Here is a 21,478-nt window from a genome sequence, read left to right as displayed (position 1 = left end):
AGTTATGGAATCTGCTGCCATTGCCCTACCTGTATGCTTGGGTGCATACATGTGTATGATCACACCCTGTGTGTGCTCTGTGGGAAATACATTCCACAGGATGCTATTTGTGGTGAAACTCTTAAGCAGTCATTTTCCTGTTGCATTGACTCCAAGTCTTTTCTCCATTTGCACAAACCTGAAGATATCAACTTATCTGACCCTCTCAGTCACAAAACAGCTCAGAGGTGCTTTTCTGAAAATACACAGTATCTGCAGTTTATTGTTCAGTTTGGTATAAGGGGGCAGGGGTTGTTCAAGCATGAACTTTTTTTCTTAGACATGCATCCCATGGACAACTCAGGGCAGAGAGTCTCTAGTCCTTCACCAGACGGTAGATGTGATGCTGGGCACCGTGGTCACTAGTTGACACCTCAAAAACATACGCTATGCAAAGCAAGGTCTCCTGTGTGTCCCTGTTTGTCACAACCTAGACAGAAAAGGAGAAGAAACTGAGATAGCAACTCCTGTTTCTCTGCGTACATATTCAAACACATTCAACATAGACCAAAAATTCAGTAACAGGCAAAGAACAGAGCAGCATGGGAATGTTCCAGAGCTTGGTCACTAAACCCCAGTCTATTTGCCCACACATCCAAGCAAAGCACTTTCACAGCATCAGGACTACGATGCAATGAAGCGACATGGAAGGTGAGCAGAGTCCACTGTGGAGGAAAGAAAGCTGTGACCAAGCAGTGACCTCATAAGTGGAAGCAGGTCCACTAGGTCCTCTATTGCCACCCCCCATGGTGTTGCAGATTTCAGTAAAGATGAGATGTTTCACAGAAAATCTCTTTTTGCTCTGTTTGTTGGGTATAGAAAGGCTGCCTCCTGTAGCACATCCACTCCTGCTCATGTATGTGTTGATATATCCCAGCCATGAACACTTCTTTCCCTCCATCTACTCCTGCTTGTCTGTGGTATGAAACATGCAGAAAGCAGTTATAGTGTTTCTCAGTATGAATTACAGCACACAGGCCTTTCATCTCTCAGTCCTTCATGCTTTTGCCCATTTAAAAAAATCTCACAGCATTTATATTCCTCTTTTCTTCCAGATGCTACTCCTCCTTTCTTGCAAATGCTAAATATCTTAGTACAAATGTGAATGAGTAAAGCCTCCTTAAGTCCTGTGAGGTATATTAATAACCTTGTGTGAGGTTAATAACGTGAGAGCATTATTAACCTTGTTTTATAGCTGAGCTACCTAAGCCACAGAGCAGGGAAACAAGTTGCCTGAAGTCCCACAAGAACTCCAGAGGATGGAACAAAGACCACTTGATTTCCATTCTTTCATACAGCCTCTAGCATATTTTCTACTTAAACAACCTCAGGTTCTCTGGCGTATCTGTGACGCATCTTGTAGAGGTGAGGACAGAACTTGGTTCATTAGGAAAATCCACCTTTTAAGCTCTCTGCCCTCTCAAATTTAGGCTGCATCTGATCCAGGCTCAGATGCTATAACATATACACTAATGCAAATCTAGTTGCTGTAGCCTTGTAGTACTGCCCTACCTAGAGGTTGAAGTGATTCATGAAGTTGTCACAGAGCTTCCCCCAATATGCCCCTTCCTTTACATGCCTCCATTTTCTGTCCAGGTTCCTGAGAAAACAACATTTTTTCCTACCTAGTCAGTGAAGAACTCTCCCCATGGCAAAATTATATAGCCACTTAACAGTGCTATTGTGTCTGTTTTTACCTTGCAAAAAGGTCCAGAGCACAAAAAGCAACTCAACGTTTGTCCAATAGCGGAATGAGCATTTCCTCATTGACTTGTGCATCTTTCTCCTTCCTTTATCTCCCTGCCTCAGGAGTTCTCCCTTTACCTTTCTTTTTTTTTTTTTTTCTCTCTCTTACTCAGGCCTCTCATATTCTTCTCCTTAGTTACTATCTCTAGAGCTCCATAAATGATCTTGAGGTGTGATACATATGAGAGATACTAAGTTCAGTTAGATGCTGCTTTGACTCACAACAGTGAACTCCTAGATGGGGCTTACATGTTTCCAAGTTCCAATGAAAAGCATTGAAAGGCCCACCTGTAAAATAGTAAAGTTCTCCAGCACACTGTTCATCATATATTTCTCAGGAAGGTGCTTGAGTTTATGAATGAAGTTTATCATATATTCGCAGAGAGGGGAACGGTGAATGCGATAGGAATAGTGTCCATTTTCATAGCGTGCATACTCTGTCTGCAATATAAAACACAAAAGGGGTATATGGGGCTAATGTCACATTAGTATAACAGCATTAATCACATAAAGGGAGTCAGATCAGAAAAATTACAATGGCATTTTCAAGTCATTTTACTAACAGTAATGAGGTGATTAATCATTCCTCTACAGAACTTCACATCAGTCTCCTTGAGCCCTGTACCTTCTTCAGATTGATTTCTTTTTGCTTTAGAACAGTGGGTTCCAGTTTATGAGCAGCAAACTGCCAAGGAACTGTGAAAGGTAACTAAAAGGAGCAGATCAATTGCTCCTAGTAAAGGTGACTATATGCTCAGGATACTTCACAGCTGGAAAGGACTAAAGCCTTCTGGTACTTGTGAGAGAGAACATTGTATCTTTGCTTCCCCTTAGAAAAGGGTTGAACAATAGTACACAGAGGGATTTTTTTGTTCACATTCACATCTTAGCTCCTGTATATTTCATGTTCCTTTGAACAAAAGCTGAGGTTAGATTCTATCATTTCACAGCAGACCCTTTAAGTACCCATTACTGCCTTTCATAGCAACAGCTTGGTCTCCTTTCCTGTGCACTATGACACCTTTCTTGGGTTTATCTATCCCATCATGCAAATACATAACCAGACTTCAGGCATGTCTTATATGGCTGGAGATGAGTCTTGAGGGAGGATGTATCTGGAACTGATTGCTGACACAAGAACACCTGATATTCTACACGCTGCTGCTCCTCCTATCTCTAAAGGCTCCTTGAGAAAGAGAGCAGCAGGAAGCAGGTCAGAGCAGCTTTCTTAGCAGCTGAATGTGGCACCAGAAGAATTTCTCCAATGCCAGATATATGCATAATTATGCAGGTCCACTGTTGCTCAAGCTGTAAGTGTACAAACACTAAGAAAAGCCTCATAAAATCACAAGACCATAGTCTGCAAATTATTACAGTCTATTAATTAACGGCTATAGTCTATAAATTCTCTGTTTAGAAACACTGATGGGAGTGAGATGTTGCCTATGTGTTTTCACCTTTCTGGACTACAAGACAAGGGTCCAGGTTTCCTAGCTTTTTTTTTGCTCCCCTAAAAAAACCCAGAGAATCAGCAGGCCTGAGAGTCTTAGAAATTCACGTGTCTTCAGAAACTGAGATTTCAGGAAAAAGTAGCAGACACTACCAGACCTTCAATGGTGTCCTGAGACAAGGCCACAGCTGGAGCAGTCTTACACCTCCGTGTTTCAGAAATAATAATCTATGGCATTCATCTTTCTGACAACAACTATGACATATATTTTGCATTGAGATATATGCAGGCTACAAATACTTGATGTGACAAAACAGCAGCCAGAGAGAGCCCTGCACCCAGGTGCCTACTGCCTACCTCCACTTTCTCCACCACCTGCTTTCCAAAGGAACACACTTTGGTGGAACAGGTAATGACCATGTTTTCTGGGCTCTCATATTGGCTGGAAACACCATAGAATGATCTGGATTCATCTTCAACATTGGTGTTCAAATCAGCCTGCCAAAAAAAAATAAGGCAAGACAAACAGATGGTTATCAACAGACGGTTGTGGTGCTTTTTCACCATTACCTAAGGGAGTCTGGTGTAGCCAAGACTGTAAGGTATTGAAGTGTCCAAAGCTCATTAAGCAGATTAGTGCACCAAACAAGCAAGGGTAATCTGAAGAATATGCACTAAAATCCAGTTCCTGCTTCAGAAAATGGTAGTGAGGATTTGCATACACATTGGCTAAATCTGGGGAATATTAACATTAAAAACATATGACACAGTCCATTGCATTATCTGATATTTACTACAACTGAACAGTGCCAGGACAACCTGGAGGTACTCACAAAGCATGGGGAGAGCATACAGGAGGGCACTGTACAGACAGAGCAATGCAACAGACAGGCTAGACTGGATTGTCTCACTAAGGAGGAAAAATAAGGGTACAGCAACCGTACTACAGCTTTTCCACCCTGGATATGCAGGTAACAGGAAAGAGACAGAGCAGAGAGAAAGAATGTGTGAGTACACACACACACACACACACACACACACGCACACACACACACACGCACACACATACTATGCTCAGGTACTATGATATGAAGAATGTAAGTAGACAGGATGCAAGATAAGGAATGTAGGTTGTTGATGGATCCAGCCCACTTCCACCTGAATACAAATACATCTCAGTGAGCAGCCACAGTTTTCAAATGTGAGTGCCTAAGGTTGGCCAACTGAAGCCTCGTGGTGGGACCTAACTCCTAAAAATCCCCGTTGCCTGAAGCTTCCACCAGGGGTCATTAGAACGACACTCAGGAAAAGAAGAGGTGGTTCCCTCCAGCTCTGAAAACAGAAAAGGTGCGTGAGAATGCCCAGTTCGGCTTCCTCTCTTTCAAAAGGAGAAGAGTAGACCTTCCCCGTACCCCGCAAGTCCAGGTGCTAGCTCACATCAGCAGAAAAGCAACGATCTGTTCCCATAGGGTACTTCAGGCTATTCTTCGTGCTGATCTGAGGGAAACAGGAAACTGAAGAAAGTATATTCCTGCTACAGTGGATACAGTATGAACAGGACTGCATTAGATGCCATTCTAGCATGGGTTTCTTAGCTGATGTCAGTGAAGGTTTTTTATTTGAGATCTAGAGCAGTGCTTAGGATAAGCAATGCTAGCCTTGGAACTGGACCACTGCAATAATGAATCCCCCTGTTCTTTGCCATACAAAATACCTGTCTCTGCCATAAGATAAGTAGCAGTCAATCTAGAAAGTGCCAGTCCAGCCTTCTCTCCATCTGTAGCCACACAAGCTTACTGCTGCCTTTATGCCACCATTAGCAATTCTATGACTTCGTAGTTAGCCAGATGAGAGAGCCGATCCCAGCCAAAACAAGTTTTGTTGTGGTTTTCAGTCAGACAAGAAAGCTCACTTGGATCCCCACAAAACTGCAGAGGCTGGAAGAGGTGAGAACACACACAAAAATTGAGGGCACAAAGAGTGCCTGTTTTGACAGCAACATATAGGTTGGCTTGAGCCTCCTGGGAAACTGCACCTCAGAGTTGTAGACTGATAACACCAGGCTGGTCCCACTACCAAGAGAGAGCAGTCTCACTGTCCCAGAGCAGTTTGTACTTCCCCGTTCCTCTTGTACTGACACAAACGTTTCTGTAGCTGTATTACAAGACTCATTGAGGTAATTGCTCAGCTTGGTGTCAGTGGGATCAGTTCCCTGACCTGATCCAGGAGAACTTCTGTATGTTCAAAGAACATGTGTTGGAAGGGTAGGCAGCAATAGGGAAAGCAGAAGGCAGGACTGCTTCTTGTAAGGGAATGGCTGGGTTTGAGTAACTACAGCAGTAACTAGGAACCTCCTAAAAGCCAAACTTTTTTGTAATTCCTTTCCAGTTAAAAGTTTTGTCCCTAGACAGTCAGGCTGCACCCTCTCTGTACCACAACACTCACCAGCAGTTCCCATCGCACAGAGTTATCGTCACAGAAGAATTCACCATTTTGCCAACAGTGATGCCAAAAGCACTAGCAGGAAGAGCAGGCATGCAGTAATTCTATTCAATCTTATTCCCATGGCTGTTAACTTGCCAATTAAGGTGTATGAAGGAGGAAGTGGTAAAGGAAATAAAATAACCATCTCCCCATTTATTTCAGAAAATCCAGTTCCATTTTCCACTTTGCACAACACTGGGGCATTGCTGCCACTGTGCCATTGTGCACACATATTTCCACCTAGAGAAAAAACTACCACCTGCATTAGATAAATGATGTCACAGAAGATCAAAGCAAATAAACCAATAAAATCCAATTACTATTATTTTTTTTTTTTTTTAAGTACAAACTCAGAAGCAAGTGAAAGCGAGATTTAAGATAGGTTTTTCATGAAGTACAGTGGGCAATGCATCTCTTGGGCTATCTCCTAGAGTAGCAATTGTAGCACTCAGATAATTCGAGGGGGACAAAGTTTCAGTCCAGGCAGGATGACAGAGTGCTTCAATGTTCCCATCAACACGGGCAGCATTAGGGATGGGCATGCAGCCTTCATTCTGCTCACTCTACTCTTAATGGAGAGTATAACAGCACAGTATCTAAACACATGATCACAAATCACTCTTGGAAGTGACTGTGTTGTTTCCCACTGTTTCTAAAAAATCCTTAACAGTTGTACCATCTTCACCACAGATTATAGATGAGAGAAAGTCCATTTGTCAGAATGGCTTTCCTTCTTCTCTGTGATTCCCCCTTTTAAGGAGAATCCTTTTCTCTGAAGTAGTACAGATCTTCAATTGTGAATACTTGTGAATACTCTCAGCCCTAAATAAGTAATACATTCATACCAGTTTACACCAGCTGTTCACTCATGCCTTCATGTTTTCCTAAATTTGTCATCTCCTGCATACCATATCTCAAAGAGCATGCTCTGATTTATCAGGACATAGTCATACAAAGCTGGCAATTATTTTATTCTCATGTTTGCTTCTTCTCAGAATATAGCCTCACAAAACAATTTATCCAGCTGAATAGGTTCGTGATTCCTCTTCAACAACTTATGGCTTTTTGCCCCCATAGTATTCTGCCTCCTCACTAAGCTGAAAACAGATTTGGGCACACATGCTAAAATATATCAGTAAAACAATTTGGATTTAAAACTTTTTAAAAAATCATTTTACATTGTTCACATTTGCACCACTGAGGTAGTGATAACTCTTGCACAAGACTTGGAAACAACAGCTGGAGGAAGATTGGAAGATTTTACATTGTCATGACCACATAAGTGATTGTCATGACCACATAAGTGATTGCTTCTTCCACGCTCAGGATCAGAGCATCCCCACACGTAGGAAGTCAAGGAAGGGAGCCAGGAGGCCTGCGTGGTTGAATAGGGAGCTGTTGGGTATGCTCAAGCAGAAGAGGAGAGTTTACAGGTCATGGAAGCAGGGGCTGGCCACTTGGGAGGAATATAAGGCTGCTGTTAGAGGATATAGGAAGGCAGCTAGGATAGCCAAGGCCTCCTTAGAATTACAGCTGGCGAGAGGGGTCAAGGACAGCAAAAAGAACTTTTTCAAATACATAGCAGATAAAACTAATACCAGAGGCAATGTAGGCCCACTGATGAATGGGGTGGGTGCCCTGGTGGCAGAAGATACAGAGAAGGCAGAATTACTGAATGCCTTCTTTGTCTCTGTCTACTCTGCCGGAGGCTGTCCTGGGGAGCCCTGTACCCCTGAGACCCCGGATGAAGCCAGGTCAATGGAGGAGTTTGCTTTAGTCGATGAGGACTGGGTTAGGGAGCAATTAAATAGTCTGGACATTCATAAATCCATGGGTCCAGATGGGATGCATCCGCGGGTGCTGAGGGAGCTGGCTGAAGTCATTGCTGGACCGCTCTCCATCATCTTTGCCAAGTCTTGGGAAACGGGAGAGGTGCCCGAGGATTGGAGGAAAGCAAATGTCACTCCAGTCTTCAAAAAGGGCAAGAAGGAGGACCCGGGTAATTATAGACCGGTCAGCCTCACCTCTGTCCCTGGGAAAGTAATGGAACAGCTTGTCCTTGGTGCCATCTCAAGGCATATCAAGGATAAGAGGGTTATTAGGGGCAGTCAGCATGGCTTTACCAAGGGTAGGTCATGCTTGACCAACCTCATAGCCTTTTATGAGAATGTAACAAGGTGGATGGATGGTGGCAGAGCGGTGGATGTTGTCTACCTTGACTTCAGTAAAGCCTTTGACACAGTCTCCCACAGCATCCTCACAGCTAAGTTGAGGAGGTGTGGTCTAGACAATAGAGTAGTGAGGTGGGTTGCAAACTGGCTTAGGGAGAGAAGCCAGAGAGTGGTAGTCAATGGTGCGGAGTCTAGTTGGAGGCCAGTATCTAGTGGAGTGCCCCAAGGGTCAGTGCTGGGGCCAATATTATTCAATATATTCATTAACGACTTGGACGAGGGAATTGAGTGTACTATCAGCAAGTTTGCTGATGACACCAAGCTAGGAGGAGTGGCTGACACGCCGGAGGGCTGTGCTGCCATCCAGCGGGACCTGGACAGGCTGGAGAGCTGGGCAGGGAATAACCTGATGAAATTTAACAAGGACAAGTGTAGAGTCCTGCATCTGGGCAGGAACAACCCCAGGTTCCAGTATAGGTTGGGAGATTACATATTAGAGAGCAGTGTAGGGGAAAGGGACCTGGGGGTCCTGGTGGACAACAGGATGACCATGAGCCAGCACTGTGCCCTTGTGGCCAGGAAGGCCAATGGCATCCTGGGGTGTATTAGAAGGGGGGTGGTTAGTAGATCGAGAGAGGTCCTCCTTCCCCTCTACTCCACCCTGGTGAGACCACATCTGGAATATTGTGTCCAGTTCTGGGCCCCTCAGTTCAAGAAGGACAGGGAACTGCTGGAGAGGGTCCAGCGTAGGGCAACGAAGATGATTAAGGGAGTGGAGCACCTCCCTTATGAAGAAAGGCTGAGGGAGCTGGGTCTCTTTAGTTTGGAGAAGAGGAGACTAAGGGGGGACCTTATTAATGTTTATAAATATATAAAGGGTGAGTGCCATGAGGATGGAGCCAGACTCTTCTCAGTGGCAAACAATGATAGGACAAGGGGTAATGGGATCAAGCTGGAACACAAGAGGTTCCACTTAAATTTGAGAAGAAACTTCTTCTCAGTGAGGGTGACAGAGCACTGGAACAGGCTGCCCAGGGAAGTTGTGGAGTCTCCTTCTCTGGAGACATTCAAAACCCGCCTGGACATGTTCCTCTGCGACCTCACCTAGGTGTTCCTGCTCCAGCAGGGGGATTGGACTAGATGATCTTTTGAGGTCCCTTCCAATCCCAAACATACTGTGATACTGTGATACTGTGAACAAAGATGATTAAGGGAGTGGAGCATCTCCCTTATGAGGAAAGGCTGAGGGAGCTGGGTCTCTTTAGTTTGGAGAGGAGGAGACTGAGGGGTGACCTCATTAATGTTTATAAATATATAAAGGGTGAGTGTCACAAGGATGGAGTCAGGCTCTTCTCGGTGACAACCAATGATAAGACAAGGGGCAATGGGTATAAACTGGGACAGAGGAGGTTCCATTTAAATTTGAGAAGAAACTTGTTCATGGTGAGGGTAACAGCACTGGAACAGGCTGCCCAGGGAGGTTGTGGAGTCTCCTTCTCTGGAGACATTCAAAACCCGCCTGGACACCTTCCTGGGCAACCTCATCTGGGTGTTCCTGCTCCAGCAGGGGGATTGGACTAGATGATCTTTTGAGGTCCCTTCCAATCCCAAACATTCTGTGATTCTGTGATTCTGTGAAGTGACTTTAATGCAGTGTTACGCTCTGATGGTTTGTTTCCACTGGAGTAGCATGTGTGGGTAAATCCAGGCTAGCTTTAGCCTGGTAGCAGAGGTATTAATAGGAACAAGACACAGGTACTACAGACTTACTCATAATTCAACTTGCCAACTGAATTATTATGGTCATGCTGAAGTCCTTGCTATCAAATTTTCCACTCCATAGGTATGCAGCTACTTTGTTTGCCCAACAAATGTTCATGTTTTTAGAGAGTAGCAATGCTACTCTATTCTGGTTTAGGTTTTTACTGAATTATTGTAATACTCATTTACATGTCAATGCAACTAACTTTATTGTTTATTTGACTCATACTCCAGCTGTCTGAATAGAGATCAAAAGACCATACCATAGAATTTCACAGCTAGTTAATATCTAATTGACCAATGTTAAACTATTTGGCTGTAGGAAAAATTATGGTAATACTATTTGAATTAAGCAGTCATTGCCATTCACTAACATTATGTAAAGCCAGGTTCCTGGAAGCCCTGTTGCAGTGAAGCAACAGGGTCATGTTGGAACTCCCTGATGTTTACACTGAACCTTTTATTCTAAAGCACATCCCATATTATGGGCTAAGACCGTCAGGCATGTCTTAGGTCAGTCAACAAGAGCGGTGCACCCACCTCCTTCTGTCACCTCTGAAAATCTGAGACCATATATGTACATGGAATTTCAGTAACTCCAGGGAATGACAGTAGCAGCTAGCTGAGGGGTCTGGTTCATTTGCAGGAGAATGCAGATACAGCAACCTCAGGCAGATACTGCTGACCTTACAGTTACAGCTTATCTACTTACTTACAGCTGCTGCTTATCACCCTCTCATGGAAGTTATTCCCCCATAACAGAGATTATTTAGCACACACCCATCTGCTCTTGAATTATTTGCAACCTGTTTTATTCATGTAAACTGAGAATGGCAATGATGTACACGAATACAAGACCAAAGAAACCCTTAGAAGAGGAACTCTGATCTGTTAGCTTTCGCCGCTATGGAGATGATTACCTCCTGAAGGGAGACAAGGCAGAAAATTGAGGAAAAACACAATTTGCCATGGCCAAATTAACTTCTAAATGTCTACTGGACACTGAGGTAAACGCTAATGGATGCCCAGGATTGTACCAGGACAAAATCATGCTGTACATCATGGGTCTGTAATGGCCAAAAGAGCTACTGCTTTCAACTTAACATCTAAAAATGCTACGGCCTCCATGCCTAGATTCCTATGAACTCCTTAGAACACCTAGGCCATCAGGACTAGAAACCACATTACTGCTTTGGGGAAAGGACTCTTTTTTTTTCTTCACTTTCAGTTTTTTTCTCTGAAAAAAACCTTGTGTCAAAGCACATGCAGTCCCGCAGTGAGCACCCAAGGTGAGCAGAGAAAGTTCTGCTTTACTCTGTCCAGTACATTCCTTCCCTCTAAGATGCAAAAGAATAATAGTGACTATGACTTAAAGGAAATTCATCTTCCCAGGACTTCATCAAGTAGGAAGGCTAATCTTCATCTTATAGTGTGGGAATGCATGGACTTGTTGAATACATAAATGAATGTGATTCAGATCTGGAGACTAGAACCTAGATGCCTCGGGTCCTCACGGACAATTACACTAGTATGTCCAACAACAAGTGAGGTAACTCTTGAATATGTTCCTTATCCCAGCCTACGCACCCAAATGAGACATAGTCAAGATTTAGGAAAGTCCACTGAGTTGTCTTGTCTCCCACATTTGTACTAGCTGCTGCTAGCAACAGGGTGAGACTGCAGCAGGGGCAACAACAGCATTCAGCTGGCTTTGTGGTGTCTAGTACTCAAACAGCTATTCTCTGTCTTTTTAAGGGCAAACATATAAACTCAAATAGATGAAGCATATTACAAGCTAAATCTGCGTGATGAGCCACCAACTGGACCATATTACTTTATTGGACAAAGTCAGGGTTCTGGCTTTCTGTCCAAGAAGTTCTAAATGCAAAAAGCGGTGCACGCTCTAGCATAACATCAATCTGGTGTGTCTGGGATGCATTCAACTTACTATGCAAGCTCAGCACAAATGGCGTACTTGTCCATAGCTTGCCTCATGACTTCCAAACATACTGAAACTGAAGTATCTGTCATCTTGCATGTCCCAGAGATTTACATCTTGCATGCAAGAGAGCTGATTTATCTGTTTTGGGGGAAACATCTGAGATTTACTCCTTTCCAGAGAAGTAAGCAGCATTTTTAAATACCTACAAGACATGTTTTCTAGATGGAAGAGAAGGGATTTGATAAAGGAAGGGTATAGTAACCCTCAGCAAGCTAGTATTACTTCCTTTGGTTTGGTTTGGTTTTTTTGTTGTCATTTTTTTTTTAATCGTATTAGTAACTGAGTCTCTTAGCAGCTCTGTTGAAAACAACTCTGATGAGCTTGAGTTTATCACTCAACTTCTGAGAAAGAACAACTTCAAGCCCAAGAAAGAAACACAGAAAAGTAGGCATTGTGCACTGTCCTAACCATACACTAACCCAAGATTTTTGTCTGATATTTGGTGGGAGTAAGAAATGTGACCTTTGGGAATCAGTATTCAGCTTATATGAGGCTTTGAAAAGCAATTATTAGACAAGAGCCCAAATGGCATTAAATCCTGTGAGAAATCATAGCTTGCCAATATCTTGCACACAGGTCCCACATAGTCAATGCAAAGGCATATGCTGAACAATTCTTTAAGAACAGTCCAAAACTTGTGCCACTGCTGCTTCAGCCTCCAAGAAAGGGGAGAGTTTCTGAGTTAGTTGAAGATAGCAGAAATCCTTTTCAACAGTACAGGTAGCTGTGACTTAGCTAGCCCCAGGATTGTGTTATTTTGACATGCAGAAGACAGATTCCCTCAACAATTCAATCTATCAATCTGCTTTTTGCTGCAAACAATCTCTATATACTGTTGAACACGGTGGCGAATAACTTTGGTGAAAGAAGTACCACTGACAGAGTTCCCTTACATAACGTAGCAATTGGAAGGAGGTGGTGCTGGTGACTGTAGGTGAAATTAATGGGCTGTCAGATCCATTCTCAGAAAAAATGTGCAAAGATCATTTTTGCTAGCTGCTGTCTTGTTTGCTGCCTCAGAAGAAGTGCCAAGGACAGAATGGACATGGAGACCAAATTACTATTTCCATGCTCTCCAGGCAGTTTCTGCCAGGTCAGGATTGAAGGTATACAGTGAGCAGGACAGGGTGCCAAGGGGAATTTGCACTGCTGCTGTTTTGACTGGATTTGCTTGGTACAGGAAAGAAGCCAAGTACAGGACAGCAGTCTCCAGCCCACCCGTTCACCCACTTCCACAAAAGCAGAATTCATTTACTGGAAAGAAAACACTCAGTGATTTGCTTGTTCCAGCTTGCCCGTCACTGAGGAGAAGAAATTACTACATATATTTATCAGCAGCAGGAATGGCCTCCCAGGTAATTCCCCTGATCCATCCCTTTGTAGATGGCTGCTCTGGACAGTACTGCCTGTCCTGAATTCCTGGTTTGTCATTTCCCTTCTATCTTTCACCCAGAGTCTCACAACTTCTGGAAGATTTAAGATGCAACTGTACCATTCTGCTAATGTGCAAAGCCCTGAAAATGCTTCCTCCCCATACTATTAATAACGATGCATATAGGAGGAGTTCACGGAGAGAACCAAGTAACAGGTGGTAGAGATAATATTACACTGGAAAAGAGCAAAGCTGCCACTGCCCATGTGTTGGGAGGCTAATGTGTCACATTCATTGTCATGTGCTAGAATGCACTTGGAGCACAGAGAAATGTCACACAGATGTCACACACAACCTGCCAATTGAAGTCCAAGAGTTAGTTTATCATATCAAACTCAAAATGCCAAAATCAAGGAAGAATTGCAAACACTTCTTATGTTTCAAACTTATCAACTTCTAACTCTCAGCTATTGTATAAAAAGTTTAAAGCACCATTGAACAAACATGAATATTTCTTTCTCAGTCACACTAGATCCTAAGTGCTATCAGTGATGTCAAGAAGCCCCAACCCCAGTGTTTAGAGTTAGGCTTCTGGTGCACAACAGATCATCTGGTATATTCAGTATATTCAGTATATACAGTAATAGCAGGTTTCTGCCTCAGGTTCTTCAAGCCTAAAACTACATATATACAAACCCAGCTTATTCAATGCCTCAATTTTTTCAAGTCTTTGTCACCTGCAACCACCACTTCAATTCAGAACCTTTGAAAAATCAACCATATTTTCATGTCTCAAAACACGCCTTCAGGTATTTAACTCTAGTCCCCAACTTCATCAGTAATTTGCTTTTGTATAATACTTTTGTCCTAAAATGATGCTATAAACTCAACAGTGTAGCAATTGCTTTATCCAACACATCTTTGGACATCAACAGCATATTTGTGTATCTGTCCAGAGAAATCAGGTAGCAAAATGAAAAAGCACCTTAGCATATACTGTTACAGAGGAATAACAATGCAGAGGCATATAAAAATCTCAGCTGAAACCTAGTTTTCTTCTGTTAAACTGTTATTTTTTAAATCACATTGTCTTATCTGTGAAACATGCTTATTGGTGGGAAGGTTGCAGTACACACATCTATTGCAATACACCAAACTCAGGAAGTCCCATTGACATGAGTAGCATGGTGCATTATAGACACAGCTCACATGCTTTGTTTAGGTAAAAGACTGCATTACTACAGTATTTCAGGCATGTTGAATGCAAAGTTTTTCAACAAAACGGTTTGGAGTTTTCCTCAAAAAAAAAGCCCACATTTTCTGGCACAACAGTTTTTTTAAACTGCTTTAGTTATATTGCCTTAGAGATCCTAGCTGAAATCTTACAACAGCATTAATGTAAGTACTCCTGTGAAGCACAGTGCAAATCATAAACATGACTCAATCCTTGCTCATTCAGAATATGGCATCAGGAATGGTGTTTTCATCCTCTGCCTACTACAGTCTACACTGAGAAACAAAGACAAGACTGAATGTTTTACTTCTTAAAAGCCTTAGCAGCTTCCATTCATCAGTGACTAGACTTGTAAACTTAGCTTATTTTTAAGTGACAGCTTGTAGTGTGTCCCCCAATAAAACCTCGTATTAACTCCAGATGGAATTCAGCAATGCAAAGGTACAAAAAAAAAAGGAATCAGAAAGTCAAAATACTAAACCAAGCCCAGAAATATCACTGTCATTATAAGTGTACAGATGCAGAGCCTCAGATCATCAAGTATACGCTGGAGTAAAGGTGTTTCAAATCCTATGTCACATCTCTTTATGCAAGCCAAATTTCAGTGAGTTGGTACCCTCTGAACACCAAACAACTCATGTGGGCCCAGAAAGAGTCCAACATAATGACATGTCACCATTTGTATGGTGAAGGACAATGGCATAGTTTTTGCAAATTTGAGCTAACTCACAAAAATCCAAATAGAGTGAGTATGCTTTTGTCAGGCTGATTTCTGCCAACATACCAGAAGTCATTTCAGCAATATATTATCAGCATAATCCAATTTCATTATATGTCTCTCAAATTTTGTCTGTCCTTGTGCCTGCAGTAACCACGCATCTGTACTTGGATAACACAAAATGCAGATAGTGATATAGAAGTGATGGAAAGATGTTGCCTCTGACTGAGAAGTTACTCAGCACTGAGAGAAGTGAACACATAAGAGTACACAGAGAATAATTTCCTCTGAATTCTTCTCTTATACATAAATAAAGATTTAAAGGGTCCAAGTCACCACTAGCAAATACTGTCTCCAGGCACTAGTCAAGAACTCTACAGATGACATTGTGAAAGACACATCTTCTTCCAGGCCAGAATGACAGCCTTGTGCAGTCAAGGAAAAATCTCTGTGACAGTCGTGACTGTATTACACTGCCTACACAGGAAAAATTTGTTGGGAGGAGGCAGTATTCTAACAGCTAGCAAGGTCACCGCTTTTAAAGTGAGAGCTTCATTGCAAATGGGTACCCTACAAAGGGTCCTTCCCTTACCCAGAATTTGACAAGGAAGAAGGCATTAGCTGGTCCCCTTTCAAAGAGCTCCTTCAGGCCCCCTTTTTTCTCAGGGAACTTGTCATAGATCTGCCGGATATCCACTGCCTCGAGGTAGGCATCATTGTAGCTGGGGTTTGACTGCCCAATGTGCACAAACAGGTGTTTGTTATACTGCAAGAAGAGGAAAAACATGGAGTTAGGAAATCATTCAGTATGTACTGAACATTCATGGTTCTTCACAGAAGAACTGAACTACTGGAAGTCACTGAAGATTTGACAGCACTTGTTAAAAGAGCAGAAATATTGGCAGAAATATCTCTCCTAATACCAGCTTATGCTGTTATTTCTTTCCTATCAATATATCCATGGTTCTTGCTTCTTATGAAAAATTATTGCTGGGTTTTTTTCCTAAATTATTGCCTGATGCTGCTGCTATCTAATCTGAAATAACCTGAGAAACAGTGTTACCTGTCACAGGTCACTCAGTCAATCATCAATGCTGTCTGAAGAGCTGCCTGAAATCCCACAGCAAGGTAGCAGCCAGATACTGTCACCTTTTCTGAACTTTCCTGTCTCAGACAGGAAATGTAACTGGCCCATCATCAATTTACGTCTCAAGATCACAAGGTTTAGTGAGATGGGAAAATCTTACTACTACCATTTTATAGTTGGCACAATAGAAACACATTGATGTAAACATATCACAGTTACCCCCAAATTTAAGTTCCCAGCACACCAGAGAAATAGGTGGCTTCATGTGATCTTACCATCATCTGATTCTGGGTCTATCCTCCAAGGCTGAAAGGGACAGCTAGAATAGCCCAGAAAGGGCTGTACCACTATCTTATGACCTCAGTGCCTTGAGCTTTGGTATGTGAACATCCATGACTCTGAAAAGGGAGGCCAGAACCACATGGCACAGAGCTGGCTATATCACTATAGGCAAAATTCTGTCCTCTAAGAGAAGGATATGTTGTGTTTCCCAAAGATGTCATTCTATTCTCAGTAAAGCAATGAAGTGAGTATTTCCATACACATACAGTAGTATAACATGTTCATGATGTACAGGAGATACTTGAAGACCAAAAATTAATGAGGGGTAAAAGTCAGGTGTGTATCTTACTGTGTCTTGATCTTGTTGTTGTTCCAAGAATGCAGAGAATTCTAACATCCAAAGTTTGGAGCTAGCAACCCTTCGTCCTTGCCAAGCTGGTGCTGATGGAGAAGGTGACAGGCCAGTAGGAGACTCAAACCCTAAGCACACAGGATTTATGTAACAAAATTTAGGACAAAAGTTGGTAACAGCTTTCCAGTAGAGCACTCTTTATCAAAGCTGACTAATTACATTTTCCTATGACTTTAGTAATGATGTAAAAGGCAACCTACCTGTTTTTGACACTAGAGAAAATAGGTTCAGCAACTTTAAGAGTACCTAGATTGAGCCCTAAATGAGCAGTGAAATAAACTGCTTCAGTATCAGCATGAAGCATCACCATTAATATGACCATTAGTCTCTCAAGATTGGTAAACTGAGAAGAAAAATACATTTATTGTTCCACTTAATGAGAAATTGGAAAGGCAATCATGTTATGATGAAAAACAGAACATGCAGCATGATGGAAGAACAGTAGAGATACATAAACTTTTATTTTCCGTGAGCCAGGAGGAAAAAGAAACTCCAAAACAACCAACCTAAAACAGGAAAAAAATGGTTTTAAACTAAAACAAAATTTAAAAGCTTCAGCTCCTTTAGTAAAAAGATGGGAAGTGGTGATAAGGGGAAACTATATAAAAATTAATTTGGGGCTCACTGAAATACTTCAACAGGTAAAAATATTTTTTTTTTTAATTAATTTTTAAGCTTTATAAAGTGTTTGCTATTTTTAATTTGGAATATAATTTCAAATCAGAGGAACTATATTTCCTTACCTACCTGGTAATGGCAGCAGGGGCTGTACAGCATAAGGTTGTTGAGAAAAAGGTTTCGCGCTATAGAAGTACACAACGAGAGATGCTTAACAAAAAGCAAACAATCAAAAAAAACAACACCACAATTCTTGACCAACTATTTGTGCAGATTTGAGCAAGTATTTCTCCTAAAGAAGGAAGTGGCATGTCTTTGGGAAATTATGTTTCTATGTGGGCAAGAGAAGATCATGGAGAACGACAAAAAACAGCAAGGGACCAGGACTGGACTGAACGAGATTTACCTGCATGTGTTCAGCAGGCTCTCTCTGCAGACTTGTTTTTCAGAGATCCTTATCAGCCTATTAATACACTGGTGCCCATTTGTTTTGTTTATCCTTTTCTTTCAACCACAGATAGATTTAAATTTATACAAGTAGATATATGTCTGGCATCTCAGACTTTAAGGTCCAGATTCAACACCCACCACAACTGAACCTAGCTTTCAAGACAGCTCAGTTCCATGTTAATATGACTGTAAGAAAAATCAGATTATGGAGACATTATTTGACATCAGGGGTGGCAGATACTTCAAGCTCCTAAACGAAACTCTCACATTGATGCTTCCTCACTCAATTTCCAGCTAAAGGCATAAAATCTACTTTTATTTCTCCTGGGATAGCTTCCCTTCTTTTACTAGCCATTTTTTCTCACAGTGTATTTTAATAGTATCTCTTCCCTGATCTGCTCCACAAACATTAGCAATAAAACCACAAGAGAGTGGGAACACATGGCTTGCATGAAGAACATACTCCCTTCCAGCTGCTTCTCCTTACGAGAACTTAAATTGCTCCTGTTAGGTTATGTGATAGAAACAAAGGAACACAGAGGAACAATGGCAGGCAGAGCAACCTGAATAATATTCTTACATACCTACACCCAGGGTGAGCAATCAGCCCATCAAGGCTCACCTCCACACTGGGGGGTGTCAATAATGCCATCAGAGAAACAGAGCCCCTGACTCCAACCCCTGCCAAAACTGTCATAGGAGAGCCATCAGCCCCATTGCCCAGGTGTAAAACAAAGCTGGGGAGGATTACAAACCAGTAACCTTACAAACTGACGGGGTTATGCCTAGATGGTATGGGACATGTTACAGAATGCAAGGGAAGAGCATTTTGGGATTGCTCAAGACTTATTATGGGGGATGTTTATGCAAATTATGGTGATAAAAGGTGCCAGTCACATGTAAGAAAGCCAGTACAGTTGTCTATGCCATGCTCTTTGTCAGTGAAGTATGTCCTATCTTCTCACTAAATTCTATTTCTAATTGTTTTCCTGCATGAGGAGCTCTCAGTTTTTTGTGTGTGTTTGTTTGTTTCTGGAGTGCCAGCAGCAATTGAGAGTTTTATCACTTGGGATTATCAAACCAGACTAGCCAGCAAGTAGATGGTTTGGGAGCCAGCTGTGTGTGTCTCCAGAAGTAAGGATGCTTTCAGAGGGACAAAGAAGTTCAGAACAAATGACAGAGACTGTGGAGTCTGAAGGTCAACTGAAAGATGATTTTCTGTGTGTGTGTTTAACCCTGTGGGAGGTAAAAGTGAATATCCAGTTACAGGGTGGCCTGTGTATCTAAGCCCAGCTACTGTAGAGATATCCAGTTACAGGGTGGCCTGTGTATCTAAGCCCAGCTACTGTAGAGATTCAGGGTCTGTGTGTTTGTGTGTGTGAGAGCGGCAGCTACTAGACAGATCCACAGGGCATGTGTATTTCTCACTAACACACCTTCACCCTCATCAGCCAGAAAGGGGTACAGGATGAAGTTGTTGCTGCTTGTATTTCTGTGAGTGCTCAGCATTGTCTGTCTGTGCCGTTCTGTGTGGCCAGACGTGTGTATATGTGCAATGTATATGCGTATTTGTGTGTGCACCTACTGGGAATGCATGCTCAGCCTCACTATCGGTTGAACTCGTGAGCATGGAGTTGCAGCAGCCTCAACTTTATCAGGCTGCTAGACTCAGCAGCTCCCTAAAAGAACCCATATTAGGCTGCTTGAGTCATGGGACAGTCAGGGGTGTAATCTATGCTGAAGGTACCATATGAAGACATGGGGTTTTATCTATTTAAGATTTTCTCATGACTGTCAGTTTGTCTTCAACCATGGGCCTTAAGTCTTGGACCCATCATCAAGGAATCTGTCTGAGAGCAGTTAACTACATTATTTTAGCATTTTATAATTCTTGTAGCAGCAGAGAGAGATCATCAGAAGCATCTGCCATCACATGAAGGAATACTCACTCTTGGGAAGATCCAGCTTGGCCTGACAAAGCTCCTTGCCAAAACTGCAAAAGAACAACATACAGGCAAAAGTCATCAATCTTAGGACAGAGATGAAAAGCAAGGCTTATTCCTTTCTGGGTAAAGAAACTGCAAGCTCACAGACTTTTAAAGATGTGACTGAGCTATATCTTTTCTTTACACTTTCCCGGTTTCATCTTTGTGGAGGTGCTGACTGGTCTTAGTTTTCCTTCTACATACTACTACTAGTGACACACAAGCAATTGACCCATAGTGGTTTTTAATGTTAAATACTATGTATGCACCTTGTGTCCCTGTCTCCAAAGCTTTTTAACAATGCTTTTTCTGTTGGAGGGTCCATTTTCCCCAGGAAAGCTCCATGGGAGTATTTTGGCAGAAATCAATGCTCAGCAAAAGCTCACTAGGCCCAACTCAGAGGTTATGGGATACTGACAGGCCTTATCTATTAAGGATTTTATATAAGGGCCATCCATTTGTTATCTAAGCACTAAAGATGAGTTTGGGAATTATAAGCTTGAGAAAGGGTCAGGATGGCCCAAACAGTTTTAATCCAACAAGATCCTGGACTATGAAAGCAATTCAGACACCTAAAAATATTTCAGGCAGCTGAGGACCCAAAGGATCTGATTGTTTTCTCATTTGTGTCATTTTAAAAAGAGCATACAGTGAAACTCTATTGTTTTACATCAGTGTGAGCAAAGAATCAGACTCAAACTTTTGAAGCCATATAACAGCTATGCTCTAAAAAGACAATGCCTTTTGGCCCATTCTTTCTGATGTCCTCAGGATTTTCCTCAGCAGGTCCCAACACCCTTTCAAATACTCAGGTGTCTTCAGCCCAACTCCTCCAAGACTCACCCCAGAAACAGCAGGGTAGGCTGGTCGTGGGAGACCAGGCAAGGCCATTTTACTATGGAAGGCAGTTGCAGAGATGATCTGGGCAGATGACATTGTAGCCATACTCTGCATGGCTTTATCTTTAGCTGCCTGATCCTATGGGCAAGAGTAGAAACAGAAAAGACAGAATTATTATAAGGATAAACAAGTTGCCTAGTCTAATGCTGTGTAATCAGGATTCTCATCAGCTTCTTAATAGGGAGCAAGCATCTCTGAAAACCTGGGCAGCAGACTCACCAGTAACTGTCCTAAGAACTCTTCATGGCACGTGTGTCACCCATTCCTATAGCTTCAGATGTGATTGTCCTTTCTGAAATGCTGACATCACTGATTTAGAGACTGCTAAGCATTTATCCTTTCTGTCTGAAGGTTTTGTTATGGAAAGTACAATCCTGACTCTTGTGTTTTAATCACTGGTAAGAATATTCAATAGGAAAGACTCCTGCTTATCAGAGAAACCCTCTAAAGAAAAGCTCACAAAAGGAGTTTGTCATCATTACTGCAAAAATACTACCTCAATTTTGGACTGCATTAGTCTCAAGTAGAGTTGATCATTTTATTCACATCCCCGGGGAAACAGGACTTCTTAACAACCTCCCAAAACACATATGCAAGGACATTCCTTTTTGTATTTTAACAGGGCTGTGGAACTGCATACATTTTACATGCAATGACAGTGCAAAAACTAGGGGGTCTGATGTATGTTTAAAGCAAATGGCATTCTTCATTTCTTCTTCCATGGAATAAACAGACAGAAGCACTTCCCCACATTCTGCCTTTCCTCC

The 21,478-nt window shown here is 42.2% G+C and overlaps 1 protein-coding gene across 4 annotated transcripts in view; it reads right to left on the bottom strand.

The window, feature by feature from the left end:
* Nucleotides 1–242: 242 nt before the first annotated feature.
* TEAD4 (TEA domain transcription factor 4) overlaps nt 243–21,478 on the bottom strand; it is a 59,504-nt gene continuing 38,268 nt past the window's right edge. For 3 of the 4 annotated variants that reach the window (XM_082043685.1, XM_082043682.1, XM_082043683.1), the window contains 8 exons: nt 20,655–20,789; nt 19,776–19,819; nt 17,506–17,561; nt 16,696–16,826; nt 15,570–15,743; nt 3,593–3,733; nt 2,074–2,226; nt 243–469 (listed from right to left, as the gene is read on the bottom strand). In XM_082043685.1, the coding sequence (XP_081899811.1) occupies nt 356–469; nt 2,074–2,226; nt 3,593–3,733; nt 15,570–15,743; nt 16,696–16,826; nt 17,506–17,561; nt 19,776–19,819; nt 20,655–20,765 (924 nt within the window). In that variant the 5' untranslated portion in view covers nt 20,766–20,789 and the 3' untranslated portion in view covers nt 243–355. Of the gene's footprint in view, nt 470–2,073; nt 2,227–3,592; nt 3,734–15,569; nt 15,744–16,695; nt 16,827–17,505; nt 17,562–19,775; nt 19,820–20,654; nt 20,790–20,930; nt 21,057–21,478 lie in introns of all 4 variants that reach the window. The other variant, XM_082043684.1, reaches the window with a different exon arrangement.

Source organism: Streptopelia decaocto (assembly GCF_964273445.1).
Source record: "Streptopelia decaocto genome assembly, chromosome: 1".
In the NCBI taxonomy this organism is placed as follows: domain Eukaryota; kingdom Metazoa; phylum Chordata; class Aves; order Columbiformes; family Columbidae; genus Streptopelia; species Streptopelia decaocto.
The sequence above is the reverse complement of the archived record's forward strand: the minus strand, read 5'-3'. Positions and strand labels throughout refer to the sequence as shown.